Here is an 18,374-nt window from a genome sequence, read left to right as displayed (position 1 = left end):
AGAGAACTCTAAGAGAGGGCAAAAATCACGGGATGTGGTTTTTAAAGACGGGGTTTGCGTCGCCAGCCACTGGTTTCATGATACAATTCAGCCTGTTGACACCAAGGGGATTCAAGTAGGGTTTAAAAGAAAAAAAGGTAGAAATGGGGGGGGGGGGCGGGAAGAAAGAAATAAATGATGTTACCTAACTTTAAGAAGGCATTATTTGTGAGGAGGGGGATAAGGAAGGAGAGGAAGGCCCCATTAAAATGAAATGGATATCTACAGCAGCCTCGTCTTCGTCAGGTTAAAAAACTGTTATTACTTAACTGCAATGGCGGTTCATTGACTAGCCCCCACCCCACCCACCTTCAAAGCCCCCAGGCCTGATTGGGGGGACGGAGGGGAGTGCTTAGAATGCAAAGGAGAGCTGGGACCGGACATCTGTCACCAAAGCCAGGGAGATATTGACAGACGCGGGTCTTTTGTGTCTTAAGAATATATATCCACATCCCCGTACGCAAACGATGCCCTGGTGGAGTGGCCTGGCCTCTGCCAAGCAGACCCCCACCCCAGCCCCACCAAAGGTCCAGGGGATGTGCCCCTGGGAAAGACGGCCTGCCTCCCACAACCCCTACGGGTACCCAGCTTTTCAATGAAACTCCAACAGTTAACAAGAGACAAAACAGCTACTCATCAGGAACAAATGTCAAATTAGGCGTTGCCTCTGAGTGATAGTGATGCTGCCACCACCAGAGCTGGGAACTTTTTTTTTTCTAAAGATGCTGGCACACAGGGGAGGAGCTGGAGCTAGAGGCTGGCTGCCTAGAAAAGGTGGGGAGGCATGAACATAACTTCCCACGTGTCCTACCTACCAGGAGCCGGGCACGCAACCCCTAAAAACCGGAACCAGCCTGGAGGTTGAGGCTGAGACCTCTGAGCAACCAGCCGGAGGGGGGTGGGGGCTCTGCCATAATCCTCAAAGCGCTGCCCCCTAAGTTCCTCGCACCCAGTGGCACCAGAATCTACCTGGCAGCACCTAAGGGGAGCTGGGGAGGGAGAGGCAGACTCATAGAGCCCTTGGTGTGAGTCAGAGGAAGGGTATCCAGCTCTGAGCTGGGCACTACAAGAAGGCCCTGTGGTCTCCTAATTCCAAAGGACTCCCTCCTTCCATGGGGCCTGCCAGGCTGCAGACCAGGCTGCAGAGGCTAAGGCCTGCCAGGGGGGCAGGGCGGGTCTCTGGGAGGTAAGAAGGGGACCAGAAGGGGGGAGGGGGAGGGGAGGACATATACCTTCTTTGCTGCTGGGGTTCTGGGGTTTGGCCTTCTCCCAGGGCGCCAGCGTTTTGTCGTCCTCGGCACCGTCCACCAGGGTCTTGTCTGCGGGCATGTACCAGGTGGCGCTGTGCTCTGCCATCAGGGAGTCCAGGTCGATGGTGCTCATGGCGCTCTTGACAGCCTCCGAGCAGCAGCTGCCCAGCTCGCTGTCTCCGTTCTGGGCGCCCGACGCCCCCACAGCACACTCGCCCTTCTTGCCCCCCTTGAGCCCCAGGGGCTGGTCCTCGGAGATGCTGAACTGCTGCCTCTGTAGCTGGATCTGTGCCTGGAGGATCTCCAGGGGGTGGATCTCGTCGGGTGGCGGTGCCCCGCTGCTGCTCGTCGGGGTCCGGACCTGCTCCAGGCCAGGCGTGCCCGGGTGGCCAGCGCCCCCACCGCTGCCATAGCTGTCAGGGGTCGAGGTAGAGGTAGACATGATGCCTAGGCCTAGCTGGGGCGGGGGCGCCTTGGGTCCGTGCTCCCCTGCGCCCACCCCCCGGGGAGGGAGTTTGGGCGAACCTGTCACCAGGGGGCTCCTACTCGCTTTGGCCAGGGCCTGGGGGTTGTCAGAGCTGGATGACACTTCGTCCTCGTTGGCGTAGCTGGTGCTCACCTCGTCGGAGGCGAACTCGCCCACGTGCGGGGAGCTCCCGTCTGACTTGGCTCCGCCATCCAGGGACGCCATGAGGTCCGGCTGGTCCCCCAGGAGCAATTCGGCCCCTTTCCCCCAAGAGGGCGAGGTGAGCGCTTTCTCATGGGGCGTGGGCGCCCCGCGTGCCTCGCCCGTCGAGCTTCCCCCCAGGGCCGCGCCTGGCTGCGGCTGCCCTGGGCTGACCCCGGGCGCGCCCCCGCTGTCCGGTGCCGCGGAGTACTTGTCGAAAAAGGTCCCCGGGCTCACGTGACCACTGTCCCTTTTTCTGCGGCCCCGGCCCCGGCCACCGCCCCCGGGGACCGGCTTGCCATCATTCCCCGACGTGGATTCCAGGTTGTAGTTTGGGGAGAGGCTGGTGCTGTCCCCCTGGGAGGGAGGGTTGGGCGGCCCCGAGGTTTTGTTGCCACTGCTACCGGTCCCCGCGGGGCCTCCGGGCCCTGGGGCCCCTGGAGCAGTCCCTCCGGGGTAGTAATCCGAGCCCGGGTTGCCGGCCACGGCCGCGCTGCCTTCGGTCTCGTTCTGGCTCAATTTCCTCTTCCCCTCGGGCGGGTTCTTCTTGTTAAAGGTCACGTTGAGGTTGGGGGCCCCGAGGCTGGCGATCATGTTCTGGCAGGCGGTGGAGAGCGCAGCCAGGCAGCTCTGGCCGAACAGGTTGTCCTTGGAGCTGGGCTTGTTGAAGGAACCCAGCGAGAGCGCGCCCAGCTTACTGGCCGAGGGGCGCTGGCTGGACTGGAAATCCGGCTGCGGCGGGTACGCGCCCCCTCCGCCGCCGCCGCCGCCGCCTCCGGGGCCGCCGCCGCCCCCGCCCGCACTCGGGGGCGAGTTCACGCCTGGGCCGCTGTGCGGGGTGGCCTGCCGGTTCGCGGCGCCGAACGGGAAGCCAGGCTGGCCCCCGAGCGCAGACGCGGTGAAATCCGGCGGAGGGGGCCGGCGCTCAGAGGGAGCGCTGGGCAGCCCCACTCCAGCCCCCGGTGACTGCAGTGGGCCCAGGCCGGCCAGGCTGCCCCCGAACTGCAGGCCAGGGGAGGGCAGCGCGGGCACGTGGCCCTCTCCGGGCATCCTCAGCGGCTCCTGAAGGGGGCCCCGGAACAGCACCCCCGAGCCGCCGGGCGGAGGGGGCGGCGCCAGCCCAGGGTCGTGCGGGCCGCAGTCCGCGGGCAGGCCCGAGCCGCCCATCCTGCGGGGCAGCAGGTCGCCCGGCGGCGGGTGAGGACCTGGGAACCACGCGCTCTCCTGCGCCAAATGGGGCGCCTGCGGCTCGAAGGTGCCCAGGCGCCCCGCGCCCGCGCCGCCGCTTTCGCGTTCAAAGTTCGGCTGGGCCAAACCGCCCACCGGGCCGCCGTGCACCAGGCCACCCTGGCCCACGTCCCCGGGGTGGCCTAGCTGGGCCAGGTTGGGTTGGCGCAGCCGCTGCTGCTGATTCCGCGACGCCATCTGCTTAATCATGAGAGCCGCGTTTTGGCGCTGCTGCTGCTGCTGCTGCTGCTGTTGTTGCTGCTGCTGCTGCTGCAGGGACTGGTGCTCCGGGGCCGGGTGCTGCAGGGGTGGCCCGGAGGGGAAGCTGTCAGGGACCGGCGGTGTGAACTCGCCGGGGAGGCCCGAATAGGCCGAGGGCGAGAGGTGGTTGTCCAGCGCGCCGTTGTGCATGCTGCCGTTCCACGAAGCGCAGCGGTCCACTCCCGCGCCGCCGGGGAAGTCAAAGCGCGGCCTCTTGGCCACGTTCATGTAGGGGGGCGCGTCGAAATGCTGCAGCCGCTGGTTGGGCGCCTGCTGGGGAGGAGGATGCTGCATGTTGAACACGGGCTCCGAATAAGGGTGCATGCTCCTGTTCTCCAGCCTGTGGATGGGGTACTCGAACTGCGCGTGCTGGCTGGGCAGCATGGGGCCCCCGTCCTGCAGGCTGCCGCTGGGTGTGCCCGCCTCGCCCTGCTGGGGCCGCGGGAGCGCGGGCGGGCACGAATTTTGTCGGACCAGAAGCCCGGGCGGCGGCGGAGGCTGCTGCTGCTGCGGCGGTGGCGGCGGCTGCTGAGTCTGCTGTGGGGGCTGCTGCTGCGGGGGTGGCGGGGCCTGCTGGGGAGGCTGCATTAAGGGGTGCCTGGAGCCTACTCCCGGCTCCAAGCCCACCGGCATCTTGCGGGCCCCGCCGAACCTCTCGAAGAAAACGCCGTGCTGCTGCTGCTGCTGCTGCTGCTGCTGCTGCTGCTGCTGTTGCTGCTGCTGGGCGTGCATTTTGGACAAGCCCACCATGCCTGCAGCTCTGGGCATAGCCGAGGCACCCGGGAAAGAGCCCCCGGGAACCTGGCGACCCGCCGCATAATGAGGCAACTGCCCCTCGGAATCGGAGGGCGAAAACATGTCGAAATGTCCCGAGGGCGCCTCGCCCGGGTAATTGTATTCCAGCGAGTCGACGGCTCCTTGGTTCGCCACCCTCCGGTTCTCCAGACTGTGGGAATCAGAGCCGCTGGAGGCGGGGAGGCCGTGGAAGGAAGCGGCTCGGTTAGGGCTCTGGTCCAGCGGCAAGCACGGGGCCGGCACGGCGTGGCCCGAGGCGCCCGAACTGTGAAAGTCCGGGAGGTTGCCGGGTCGCTGCGGGCCGAAGCTCTCAGGCCCCTGGCTCTCCGCCAGATGATCATAACCCTCGGCGAAGGGCGGCTGGCTGCCCAGGCCAGCGCCGGCGCCGCCGTAGCCGAGCAGGCGACCCCCGTGCAGGCATGAGGCCCCTGGGTCCGGGCCACCAAAGTTGCCCCCGAAGTGAGGGTGATGTTGGTGGGGGTGGTGGCCGCCCGGGTGGCCGTGGTGCGGCTGCTGGCCTCCAAAGAATCCGTGCACCGGCTGCGCCTGCAGCCCCCCCGCGTGCAACTCCGAGTGGCCGCGCGCGTGGTAGCCGTACGGCTCCATGTTCATGCCCAGGATCGGGGGCTCGCCCAGCGCGCTCATGGCAGGGTCCACGGGGCCAGGAGGTCCCCCCGCGTGGAAAGCCGGAGCCTTGAAGTGGGTGTTCATGCTCAGTCCGGCCTCGTTAAAGTTCCTCTCGCCCTGGCCAGCGTTCCTGCTGTTGATCTGGGGCTCGAATTGGTCCAGCCCAAACATACTTGGCGGGGGGGTGGGGAAATCAATAGGGCATGACAGCCTGCTCTCCGCGGCGCGCCTCCGGCCAGCTACTCGGTCCGGCCCTGGGCTGGGACGCTCGCTCGGCACCGGCACCGCGGGGACGCAGTGCGCACCGCCACCGCTCCTGGCCTGTGGCGGCTGGGGCTTCTCCGCTCCTCTCCCGAAGCTCTGGCTCTGCCCCACGCGGGTCTCTCACATCTTGCGGCGCCGCAGGGCCTCCAGGAGCCGTGTCGGAGGGCCCATGCCCCAGGCGGTTGGCACAGCCGCGGGTGGGTTTGCGGGGAGGGAACAGAGCTGCAGGCGAGTGGAGACAAAAAGTTAAGTGGGGGGAAGGAGGCGGGAAGGAGGCAGGGAAAGCGGAGCGATCACCTTCTTAAGTCCGAACGGGTCGGGTGGGGAGCCCCAGGAAGCTGCCCGAAGCCTCTCCGAGTGAGTCCGAAGCGGAGCTGCTCAGGGGCCGGGCAGGGAGACCCTTTAAAGCCGTGGCTGGCGCCCGGGCACGGACAGAGCGGTCCCTCCCCCCTCCCCCGGAGTCCCCGCGCGCGGTAGCTCGAGCCTCCGCCAAGCACGATCCACTCGCACAGTCCCCGTCGGCCCCGAGCAAGCGGCTACTGTTTCTTCAGCTGGTCGGAGGGCTGGAGGCTCCGCTCGACATCACCCGTGCCGGCCCCCGAGCCGAGGGCGCAGCGGGGCTGGGAAGGCAGCGGGCACCCGGGGCTGGACCCCGAGAGATAGGGGAAGACACGGTTCCCCCGCTCCGCGGCGGGTGCGCTGCACCCCGGCGCGCCGCACCCCCGCGCGCCGCTTCGCTGCCAGGTCCGCCGACTGCAGCTTGAGTCCTCCCGCTGTTCGGTCTCTGAGTTCGCCGGGGTCCCCGCGCCCGGTTCCAGGCGCGGACAGGCAGCGAAACGAGGGGTTGGGTCTCTCCAAGGCTCGGGTTCCCTGTCTCCGCGCCGAGGTGCTTCGCGAGTCCCCCCTCGGACCTGGGGAGGGGGGCGGGCGCGGGTTGGAGGACCACACTGGGCGAGCCGGCTCAGGCGTTCCCGCGGAGCTCTCGGAGCCCAGAATGCGGGGGCGGGGGCAGCTCTGGGGGGTCCGCGCACCCCTCTCCTGGCTAACGCGGGCGGGGGGGCTGCGTGGGGCGTTCCGAGGGTCTCAGCTCCCCTCTCTGTGTCTGCCTCTCGCCCAGCGCTGAGAGAAGCAGCAACAAGTTTTGCATTTCAGCAATCAATTTCAGCCATTACCTCTGCACCAATCAGCACAGCCCGAGCTGGGTCCGGGGCGGGGCTCGCTGTTAAGGTGGTCCTGGGTACTGGCTGCCGAGGCCCCCCTACGAACCCGCACTTCGCCAACTCCCGGGTCCCCCGCTCGGGTCTCGCCCGGGGGTCCGGCGCCAGTGCGCTCGGGGCGCGCGCCCTGGCCTCCCAGCGCATCGGGGTGGAGAGGGCGCAGGCTTAGAATGGCGGGAGCTTGGCTTTGTTCACCCCCTTCCTACTCACACAGTTACCAACTCCCCACCCCCAACTGAAGCGAGACCTGCGGGGTGGGCAGGGGGCGGGGAGGTGGGTGGTAAGCGGTGCGGGGCGCTCAGACAATGGGGTCTCCAGGCACAGCGCCTGGACTCGCCGGGAAAGTCGCTAAGTATCGCCTGTGCTTCAACCCGAGGCGAACCCTCGGCTCTCCACCGCAGTCGGCTCACCAGTGGCGCCCAACTTAACCGGTCCCCGGATTTTCCTGGAGCTGAAAGCAGACCGGGAACCCCTGAAGTTAGGGTTCTCCTCAAGACACCCGCGCTCCTGCTCGCTCCTCCCTCGCCAGGGCATGCACAATTGTTCCCTTAACCCCACTGCCTGAGGTTCCCAGTCCTCAGTCGCTGGCTTCCACCGGGAGGAGCCGTGACCACTCGGTCACTTTATTGGGGGGGGGCACTTCGGCTAAGTCCAGCGCAGAGCCGCGAGGAAGATCAGCGCGCCGAGGACGCACGGGCGGGCGGGAGGACCCCGCTACTGGCACCCGGACCGAGGCCCAGGGGGCGCGAGGTTGGCCTCCTTAAGAGATCAATTAAACTGTAGAGGCCAAGGAATTGGGTTGTGATACTAAAATCAATAGGAGTAATTTAATATCTGCCCTGCTCTTTATGAAATATTTATCCCAATAATCTTAGTTAAAATGTTTAGATCTTCCTGATCCCCACTGAGGCTGAAATCTGTCTTGCAGTTGGAGGTTGGAAGTTAGAGGTGATGGGGGGCAGAGAAGGTGTTTATTCTATGTGCCTGCCTGTGTGAGTATTTTCCTCCCTGAAGTGTGTGCGGGAAGGAAGGGGAGAAGGCCTTGAACGCTCCTGGCTATAAAATAGCACGAGGCAATTTTGTGAGACGACCAGCATTCTTAGGAGAAGGGGAGGAAGGGGAAAAAAAAAAAAAAAAGAACTTTCTTTGAAGTGCCCCTGATATCGCTATTAAATCTAAATAAAATTAAGCATGGTGTATAAAAATGCCTTTTCCCCCCACAAAGGAAAGTGTTTATCGCCTAAGTCTGTCTAGCGTTTGCTAAATTACGCATGAAATCTGAAATGAAATAAACGTTATAATAAAACCAACCCCTGAGCCCTTTTTATTTAAAAACCTCAGATTAAGCACTCCACCAACGCGGGAGGGAGTTAAAAAGTTACCACTCCGCGCAAGCGAATTCATGGCTCCCCGGAGTTGCTGCTGGGAAGACAGATGCTGGGTTTTCAGAAATGCTGGGGAAAGAGCTCAACTTAGGGTGAGAGGAGACCGGAATCTCAAGGAACTCCGGGAGGAAAATGACACCTCCCCGCCGCCCTCCAAGAAGAATAAAAATAAAAGACAAACAATACAAACCTGCAACTTTAAAACTCAGAGAGCTGAAGCCGGCTCCGATCCCAGGTCCTTCGTGGGACCTCCCGGCTGTGAACGTCCGACAGATATATATATATAATTTTTTTTTTCCTTTTTGAAATTAAAAATGAAAATTACCCCCACCGAACACGCGGTCCATAAATAAGCATGGAGAAGAAGTATTTGTACAGGGCGGTGGAGTTTTAAAAGGATTTTTCTGCAGGATCAGGTTGTTGGTCTGTGATTAAATATTGATTTTGTGTAATTAGTTTTCATGTGAACTATCCTCTTGCTGATAGCTTAGAGGTTTCAGAACTAGAAAAGAAATGGAATTGGACATGGAAATTATTACTTAGCAAAGTGACAGGGAAGTGAGAGGCGGAGAAGAGAGTGAGGCTTGGCTGGTTTAGGCACAAAGAACTAAAGGGCCTGGGTAGGCCTCTGGTGGCACCTCCCCACCCACAGGGCCCCGGGCCAGGACCTGGGGGGACCCTAAGCCTCTTGGGCTGGAAGGGGGACCAGTAGGGGGACTGGCTGCCAGGAGGAGGACCCCTGTGTGGGCAAAGCCCCCATGACAGCTGGTCACACACCTGGTCCAGAGTGATTGGTTCTGAGTTGTGAGTGTGTCGCTGTATGTGTCCAGAGGGAACAGGGTACGTGGGGACCTGTCTGGAGTCCTGGGTGGGCCCGGGAAGCGGGAAGAATGGCCCACAGACCAGCAGTCTGGGGAGACCCCCTGTTGGGATGTGCTCTAGGCTGAGGCATGACTTCACAGGACTCTGGGCGGGGGTCCCCCGAACACCTGCGCAGGTTTCCTGTGGAATAATTCCGTGCGCTCCCGAGAGGGGTGTGTGGGAGTTTTTCTCTGGGGCTGTTTCCAAGAGCTCAGTCTGCAAGGCGTGCGGATGTCTGAAAGCGGGGTGCGTGCCTGCGGTTGGGCTCGGCTGTGTTTCGGTGCAGGCCCTGTGCCTGGGTCACCTCTCCTTCACGCTACAAACGTCGTCGTGCGAGCGTGTGGCATGTGCCCGCATTTGTGTCTTTGTCTGTGTGTGGGGAAGGCAGGACCTCCGCATGTGTTTGTGTGCGTGCCTGTGTGCGCGTGCATTCCTGGGTCTCTGTGAGTGTCCCCAATCCCGAGCTTCTGTGTGTGTGCCTGTGTGTTCGTCCCTGTGTGTGCAGCTGCCTCATTGCTCGTGTGCCTGCATCTCTGCTCACGCGTCTGTTTTCTCCGCGAGGGTGAGAGCCAGTGCCACTGCCTGTGCCCATCTGTGCCCATGGACACGCCGGTGTGTGCGCTTCCTTGATGTGGGCGCCCCTGCGTGTGCCTGTGTGTGCGCGCGCGCCGCCTGCAAGGGCCTGCGGTTTCTTTGGAACAGACACATTGCCCCCTAGCGCTCAGACGAATTCACGTTCCCGCTGCCGGCCCAGAGCCCAGAGCAGCAGGAGCCTGGGGCCTTTCTCCCCTCCCTTCCCCTTCCTTCAGCCTCCCCTCCAGTCCCAGGGGCGCTCCTGGCCAGCGAGGGAAGGAGACACAGCTGGGCTGGGGACCCAGAGCTGAAGAAGGATGCTCCCAGGGGCTGAGATCCTGCACACGTGGACCAGCCCAGAAGCTCCAGTCCAAAAGGGGACCCCCACTACTGAGCCCCCACTCAACAGAAACACAAAGTAACTGACATTCACATCGTTTACCCACCAGACGCACAGCCTTCATGCTGGCCCACCAGGCCCCCAACACCAGCACACACGCGCGCACACACACACACACACACACACACACAGCTAACACCTATGCCCCGTAGAGCTTGGACACGTGAAGAATCGCAGCAGGCAGAGTCCCCTAGGAGGCCTGGAGGGGAACCTACTTCCCCTGAGGCCTGGGGTAGAGGGGCTCAGAAAGACTCCCTCTCTCGAACGAGTGGTGGGAAGGATATAAACTCCTGCATCACCCACCCAGATGCAAATCTTGTCTTCACCACTTATGATCTGGCGTGACCTCAGACGAAATCCTTTCTTCCTCTGAGCCTCAGTTTCCCCCGTTAGAAAGGAGAGTCACAGCCAGTTCCTACGGACCATGAGGATTGGACATTTAAAGGTGGCCCAGAGCGTGGCAGATGGCAGGCATTCGTTAAATGGTAGCCTCTCTTATTATCATTATCATTATTATTATTTCTTCTGTGTTTGGACTCAGGGAACGTGGAGAGAGGAACAATGAATGACCCCAGAGAAATCAGGTTTACGTGGCAGATCAGCCTGGCCTCCCCAGCCGCCTGTGAGAGAAAGGATGGCTCTCTCAGGCGGTCCCCTCCACCTCTCCCACCCCACACTGTGCTGGTGTCAAGGGGTGCGGTTGGCATCTGTCCTGGGGGCACCCAGGGCTGACGCCTCCGGGGAAGGCCCAGCTACTGCTGGGACGAAGGATAGTAACCCCCTTGAGGGTTGGAAAGGATGAGACCCTCGTAGCTGCCAGTTGCTAAGCAACAGCATCCCCTCCCTCTCTCTATGCATGATGCCTGATTATCTTTTGGGGTCTCTTTCCATCTGTCCATTGAATAAATACACATTGAGTGCCTACTGTGGGCCAGGGCTCAGGCTGGGAAGTCAGGAAAAAAAAGTGGAAGATTGATCCCAGCCCTCAGTCTGGAAAACCTAGTATTGGATTCTAACAGGACTACATTATATACTATAGGGATAAAATAACTGTGCTGAGAGGGGGGAATCATAGGGGTTTTCAGAGGCGGGTTTTGTAGGTGGAATAAGAGTTTAATAACCAGAACAGGGTCAAAGGACTTCCAGGCAGAGGAATCGGGTTGAATGAGATATGGGAAAGTTCTAGCAGCCGTTTGTGGGGTTTTTTTAGAGGAAGACACAGGAGGGGCAGGGTCTGAAGCTCAAGAGGTCAGCAGGACCCAACTCAAGAGGACCACAAGGGCAGGTGGGAACGCTTGGACATTTTTCTGGGGGGTCATGAAAGGGTTTCAAGCAAAGCCAAGGAACATAGTCAGAGGTGAGTTTAAAGAGTTCTTTGGAGACCAGAGGGTCTCCCTTTTCTTTGTCTTTCAAGGTGGCCCCAGAAGCCATCTTTACTGTGTTTTTTTCCCTGGAAACAGAGTCCTGAGTTTGTCCCCAAGCAGCCAGCACAGAGCAAGGCAGGACGCACTGGCTCTCCCACTTGGGGCTGTTAGCACGAAAAGGCCCCTCCTGCCTCAGTGAACACAGAGGCTACTCCCTTTGGGCAGGACTTCTCCCCTGTCCCTCAGCTGGGTAAGGGAGGCCAAGGGGCATTGATGGGAGAGCTAGATGTCTTCGGTTCCGAGCCCGGTTCCTCCCTCCCCGGACCACACACCATGAGCAAGACCTGGACTAGAGCTTCAGTCCCTGGATCTACAGCAGCGGTTCTCAACCTGTGGGTCGCGACCCCTTTGGGGGTCGGACGACCCTTTCACAGGGGTCGCCTAAGACCATCGGAAAACACATAATTACATATTGTTTTTGTGATTCATCACTATGCTTTCATGATGTTCAATTTGTAACAATGAAAATACATCCTGCATATCAGATATTTACATGACGATTCATAACAGTAGCAACATGACAGTGATGAAGTAGCAACGAAAATAATTTTATGGTCGGGGGTCACCACAACATGAGGAACTGTATGAAAGGGTCGTGGCATTAGGAAGGTTGAGAACCACTGCTCTACAGGAACACCTGTCTCCAGTGGTGTCAGGGAGGCTGCAAGTGTGGGAAAGCACACAGCCCACAGCATCGAATAGATGTAACATATCGTATATATTATGTTATATTACATTACCACCCTGGGAGGTAGCTGCTGTTCTCTTTTTCTCCCATTTTATTTTTTTTTTAAATATATTTTATTGATTTTTTGCAGAGAGGAAGTGAGAGGAATAGAGAGTTAGAAACATCAATGAGAGAGAGACATCGATCAGCTGCCTCCTGCACACCCCCTACTGGGGATGTGCCCGCAACCAGGGTACATGCCCTTGACCGGAATCGAACCTGGGACCCTTCAGTCTGCAGGCCAACACTCTATCCACTGAGCCAAACCAGTTAGGGCTTTTTTTCTCCCATTTTATAAAGGAGGAAACTTAAGCCCAGAGAGGTGAGGGATTCGCCCCAGGTCACCCAGCAAGTGAGAGGCAGGACCAGACTCACATCAGGCCTGGCTTGGCCCCACCATCTGCCCACAGACCAGCCCACAATCTGTGCAGCTTTTGCCTGGGTCTGAGCCCCAGATTGGGGTTTGGGGGAGGGGCGTGGGCACCCCCTCTCTCCAGCCCCTGAAGATTCCCACTCTGGGGAGGGATCCTCTTTTTCTCTGCCCCTTTCTGCACACCTTCCTACCCACTTCCCAGAGGCCTCCGGGGCCTGACCACAGGGCTTCAATATGAGGGAGCCCCTGAATGCCCCTTGAATGATACCTGGACCAGGAAGTGGCTGTTTCTCAGCTTACCTGGCCAGGCCAGGCTGCCTGCACGGCCACCATAAGGCATTTCAGCTTCCCAGGGGCCCAGACACACAGGGGCCAGGGCTCCAAAACCTGCCTCCAGCATCAAGCTCTCCTGGGGCACGCTCCTTTCTCGGGCTAGAGCAGCCGTGGGCAAACTACAGCCCGCGGGCCGGATCCGGCCCGTTCGGCTGTTCTATCCGGCCCGCGGAGCTGAAAGAGCGGAGGGTTCTCTTGCTCTCCCCTCCGCTCCTTCACCAGCAGCCGTGTTAACATGTATTAGTTCACACAAACACTCCATCCATGCTTTTGTTCCGGCCCTCCAGTCCAGTTTAAGAACCCATTGTGGCCCTCAAGTCAAAAAGTTTGCCCACCCCTGGGCTAGAGTCTAGCCCAGAGACAGCACCAAGATGCTTTGCTGTGACCTGGGGGATGAGAAACTGGACCATGGCTGGAGAGTGTGAATAGCAACACTGGTGAGAACGGGCCCTTCGCTGAGCACAGAAACACCCTTACACCTCGTTTGATCTTGGAAGCCATCCCTGGAGGCCGGCCTCCTCTCTCCCTAGGAACTTGCTGGCGATCCACACAGCGCATACCTGGCAGGGCCTGTCTCAAACTGGGGTCCGTGGGACCCTGAAGGTGCTCAGCCAACCCCTCCATCCACCAGGCTTCCTCTTCCCCAGACGGCATCCAGCTATGAGCTTCTATTTTCCATTTTCTAAGTGCCGAACCCAGGCCCCGGTCCCAAAATAACTCAAACCAGCTCCACGGCTGGAACGGAGGCCTCGGCGACTCCACGGCCCAGTCCAGCCTCCACTTTGAAAAAGTTCCCAATCGGCAACAAACCCCAGGCATCACACAGAAGGCGCCCCGCGCCCCACAATGAGTCAGAAAATGCGCAAGTTCATAATTATTCAACAAACCTATTTAGCATGATCCCACCCCCACCCCTTCCTTTTCTCTCCCTGGAAAGCCAGCCTCGTAAACAGAACTAAACAAGCATATATGATGGGAAAACTCGGGCCCAGCCTGTCCCTAGCCAAAGCCTTTCAAATCCATCCTCCGTTGTTCCCCCATCCCCGCCCATCCCCTGCTAGGAAAGGCTGTGGTAGGTTGGGGGTGGGAGGGACTGGGAGAGTCACCCCCCAAAGCAAGGGGAAGGTCACCCAGACTTGGCCCCTCAATGCCCAGAACTGAGGACCTGTCTCCGGGAAAGGAATCCCGAGTGCAGCTGGAATCTGAAGCCAGGTGGCCAGGTACGCCCTGGTTGCCAGGTTCATCCCCGTTTGCTCAAAACTGTCCTGTTCCCCTTCGCTGTGCATCACAGAGGTTCGGGCTCAAGTGGCTCAAAGCATCACCCAGATCTAAGCTCCCTGAACAGGCCATTCCCCTATCTGTGCCTCAGTTTCCCCATCTGTAGAAGGGCATTTGTGAGGAAGGAATGCTCATCCCATGTCGCAGTCTGGCACCTTCCCCCGGAGGGCCATTGGAGGGGCTATGCTTCCTCTATAGGCTGCCTGGGTGTGGGGGCCCTGTGGGCAATGGGGGTGGGAGAGGGATGCTCTGGCAGCTCACAACAGGAGGGAAGTGGTCTCCAGTGTTGAGCCTCCCCATGTGCCAGCCTCGATGCCGAGTCCTCTCCAGGGAGTGTGTGTCATCCTCACACCAACCCTACTGCGGGGTTCCGCATGCGCCCATTTCACAGAAGGGAACTTAGAGGCAGGAACACTGCTTTGGGAAGGAACGTGAGGAGAGCGCCTTCAAAATAAGAGCCTGCACCTGGTCACCCAAAGGACAAAGGCAGGAAATACACTGAACTCCCCAGGGAAGACTCAGTGGGATCCCCACCCAACTCCCTGCCACTCAGGCTGTGAAGTGGACGAGGGACTGGTGGGTTGTGAGGGCCCTGCCCACCCCGAGGAGGGCACAGAGCCTGGAGGGAGGAAGCTCTGTGCTCACTGGAGTCAGCTCCTGGGAACAGCTCACGAACGATCGCCGTTTGGCCCGAGACAAAAGTACCGGCAGCTCTTCCTCCGAACGCTGCCTTCCGTGTAACAGGAAGACGAGGACCGACTAGCGGTGACGAGGGTCGGCCTCAACTCGGCCACTCTGGGTCGGTGCTCTACCTTTCCGAGCCTCAGTTTCCCCATCTGCCGAATGGGGAGAATAACGGTGCCTAGGGCTGTCAGGCGGGTGAGCCGGGCACAGAGCACTTAGCACATAGTTAACACTCAATAAATGGCAGTGCTACTACATGGAGAGAGGCCCCTGTAGGGCGGGCCAGGCGCCCACAGGGCAGCCCTGAGAATTGATGAGGTGCCTGCATCACACGTTTGCTCCCTCTCAGACCCTGGCTGTGCGGTCCCAGGCTCCCAGCTTCCATCCAGAGACCTTGCAACACCAACACGCTGCCAGGTCTGAGGCGCGCAGACGGGCCCCACCCAGGTTCTCTGGGCCGGGCCAGCTGTGCAGGGCCCACCCTCCCCAGCTGAGACCCAGCCGCCTCTGACTTTTGCCACTGGGCCACCTGGTGAGCTCCGGGCCGGCTCCAGGCGCCAGCTGCCCCCCACCTCTGGCTCGGATGAGCTCATCTGGGTTTGGTAACTTCCAAAGCAGCCAGGAATGTTTGCTCAAATGTTCCAGGCGCAGGGAGCAGAGAGAGCAAGCGGGTGCCCTCCGCCCCCCCTCGCGCATGCAGAAAGCAATCTGCTATAACTCAGACAGGCTGGCTTCACCGGCCTGGGAGATGGATGTGGCGTTTTGGAATCTATATCACCCCAAAGGAAAATGCCTCTTAAATCACGGGGAGCTGGGAGAGTGCCGGGGCAGGAGGTGCAGGGGCCTGGTGACGCTTCAAAGGCAGGGCCCTAAGGGGGGGACCACCCCCGGGCACGGGACCTCCCCCTGCCATGCATGCCATGGCTTCCCTTCTTTGGGGAAAGCCTCAGGACGAAGGAGAGAGAGATGGAGGTGCCTGTCCGGCTTGGACACTCGGCGGGGTGCATGCCTGCGCTCACACACCCGTGTGTACACGCTCACATGCACGCGCATGCACACGCTAATCCTGTCCATCCCCAGGTTCTGTTGAAACCTCTCCCAGCTCCATCCCTTCCCTGCTTCTGGCCACCACCCTCCCCACCTGGACCGCTGCCAGGATCTACATCTGATCAAATCAAGTCGCACGTGTCCCTCCTCCCGCCCACCCACCCCACCCCCATCCTTAAAGGAGGTCAGTGGAGCTCATGGTTTGGAATAAAGATGAAATGGCTCACCACCGCCTGGGAGGCCTTCCTGGCCTGAGGCCTGGGCATTACCTCGTGGGATGGGTCCTTTCATGAATCTCTGCCCACCTCACCAGGGAGTGGGCGCCAGGTAGGCAGGGGCACCAGACGGACCCCGGTTTCCTATTTGGAGGGCTGGGCGGGAAGGCTGGCTCTCATTCTCGTTGGCATAAAGGAAGGTCATGTATGTGTCCCGGGTGCACTGGCTGGCACGGAGGCAGGAAGAGGAGGAAGGGTATTGGGGGAAGAGGGGCAGGAAGGTGCAAGCCCCGCCCGGCCCCAGACACCCCGGCATCAGCATTCCAGAGACCCACTGTCTGAACTAAAGAGAACGTCTTTCCATGCCCATGACTTCCTCCCCGTGAGAGGGCCAGTCACAGCCCTAACGACACATCGAGACCAGCACCCCCTACCCCCCGCCGAACCAGACATCCGTGACTTCCCTGGCACCATGCAAACCGGGTTCAAGTGAGCCCACGCCGTTGGGGAAACTGAGGCTGAGAGCAGGAAGGAGATGGGTTAGGACTTCTGTAAAAGACAGTTGACTTCAACAGACTTTAATTGAGTACCTACGATATGCTGGGCACGAAGCACTTGATGGATTGAAACAGATGTGGTCCCAGCCTGCAGGGCACCAGAGGGAGATGGGTATTCATGCAACAGTTATAGGAACAGCATAGGATTACGGAGAGATCAGGACCCCTCGGAAGGGGGAAGAAGACAGCAAGAGCCTGCAACCAAAGACTTGGACGAAAACTGGGTGAACATACAGAAGGTAGCTAGGTGCCTTGTTTTGTTTTTTTAAATAGAGAAACAGCGTCTGGTCAGTGTAGCTCCGTGGTTGAGCATCAACCTAGGAACCAGTAGGTCACGGTTTGATCCCCAGTCAGGGCACATGCCCGGGTCGCAGGCTCAATTCCCCAGTAGGTAGGGGCGTGCAGGAGGCAGCCAATCAATGATTCTCTTTCATCATTGATGTTTCTCTCTCTCCCTCTCTCTCTGAAATCAATAAAAACATATTAAATAAATAAATAGAGAACCAGTGCTACAGCAGTTCTAGGCTCTAGAGCAGCCATGGGCAAACTACGGCCCGCGGGCCGGATTCGGCCCGTTTGAAATGAATCAAACTACTGGAAAAAAAAAGACCGTACCCTTTTATGTAATGATGTTTACTTTGAATTTATATTAGTTCACACAAACACTCCATCCATGCTTTTGTTCCGGCCCTCCGGTCCAGTTTAAGAACCCATTGTGGCCCTCGAGTCAAAAAGTTTGCCCACCCCTGCTCTAGAGACACAACACTGAATGGAACTGACAGGGCCCCACCCCTCACAGAGCTGACCATCTTGAGATCAGATTTGTGATACGACATAAACCATTCTTTCCCTCCCTCCCCCTTCCTCCTTCCTCTCCTCCCTCCCTCCTCCCTTCCTTCTTCTAAACCTAAGCCACTCTTTCCCACCCGTCTCAATGCTCATTCTTACGTCATGTCTCCAACTGGAAAAGCATCATCTTGAAGCGGCTGAAACCAGATGGGGTAGTGACCCCAAGGGCTGCCGTAACAGAGTAAGTACCACAAACTGGGCAGTTTAAAGCGACAGACATGCGTTCTCTCACAGTTCGGGGGGACATAGGTCCCAAATCAAGGTGTTGGCGGGACCATGCTCTCGCCAAAGGCTCTAGGGGAGGGTCCTCCCTGGCCTCTTCCAGCTTCCAGGGAGCTAGCTCCCAGCAGTCCTCGGCTTTCCTGGGCTCGTAGACACATCACCCCAATCTCTGCCTCTGTTTTCACACGGCATCTCTGTGCGTCTCTGTATTCAAACTTCCCTCTCCTTGTAAGGACACCAGTCATATCGGGTCGGTACAACACACCATGAGGTTGAGGTGTGTGAAATATGAAGTGGATTACCTGCTGAACAGTTCCTCTTTTGCTTCTCCAGCTCCCAGCACACAGTAGGAGTTCAATAAATAGTAGCCGAATGAATGAATGGGTGGATGAATGAATGAATGAATGAATGAACAAACGAACCAGTGTCTTTGTCTTCTTTACTACTGGATCCCAGGTGCCTAGAACAGGGGCTCTGTGTGGTCAGTGCTCAACAGACATTTGCTAAATGACTGGACCTAAAACCCAGGGCCTGGTCCTGCAGAGTGGCCCAGGCCTGTTTAGATCTACGTTTAAATCCCAACAGTGCCGTTCACATGTTGGGTGACCTTGACCAAGTCCCTGTCTACTCCCCATCAGGAAAGCAGGGATAGAGCCAGGGCCCCCCAGCCCCACCCCCCCAAGCCAGGGCTGCTGTGATGGGTCACCAGGGCCAGGACACTCCAGGGAAGGGGGTCATTGACCCCTGCAGGGTGAAGGTCCCACCATGTCACGTGGCCGGTGGCCTTTCCACCTGGACAAAAGGCCCAATTTACCCCAGCAGCCGTCATCGCTGCCACGGCGGGGGCCCGGTGCAGCAGGTTTGTGGCCAGCGTCTGACGATCAGGTTTCGAGTAATATCCCTGCCAGGCTGCCCCAGCTCAGCGGACAAAGGCCTCTTTGTTGCGAATCTATTTTTTAAATCCCTGAAGATATTAGCAGGGCCAGGGAGATGACACTGTGAAACGGCTCAGCAACTGTTTAAGGGGCATGTTTCAAATTGGGGAGTGACCATTTAAATGAAATCTGCCCTGTGCTTTTCTATCAGGGCCAAGATGAGC

At 59.3% G+C, this 18,374-nt stretch overlaps 1 protein-coding gene across 2 annotated transcripts in view; it reads right to left on the bottom strand.

The window, feature by feature from the left end:
• The window catches only part of MN1 (MN1 proto-oncogene, transcriptional regulator), a 43,337-nt gene extending 36,840 nt beyond the window's left edge, over window positions 1-6,497 (bottom strand). The window contains exon 1 of one of the 2 annotated variants that reach the window (XM_036354038.1): window positions 1,272-6,497. In XM_036354038.1, coding sequence (XP_036209931.1) covers window positions 1,272-5,037 — 3,766 coding nt within the window. In that variant the 5' untranslated portion in view covers window positions 5,038-6,497. The remainder of the gene's footprint in view (window positions 1-1,271) is intronic. The other variant, XM_036354037.1, reaches the window with a different exon arrangement.
• Window positions 6,498-18,374: the final 11,877 nt, after the last annotated feature.

This window comes from Myotis myotis, unplaced genomic scaffold, assembly GCF_014108235.1.
Source record: "Myotis myotis isolate mMyoMyo1 unplaced genomic scaffold, mMyoMyo1.p scaffold_m19_p_20, whole genome shotgun sequence".
Taxonomy (NCBI): domain Eukaryota; kingdom Metazoa; phylum Chordata; class Mammalia; order Chiroptera; family Vespertilionidae; genus Myotis; species Myotis myotis.
Note: the sequence above shows the minus strand (reverse complement) of the source record. Positions and strands in the feature narration are given on the sequence as shown.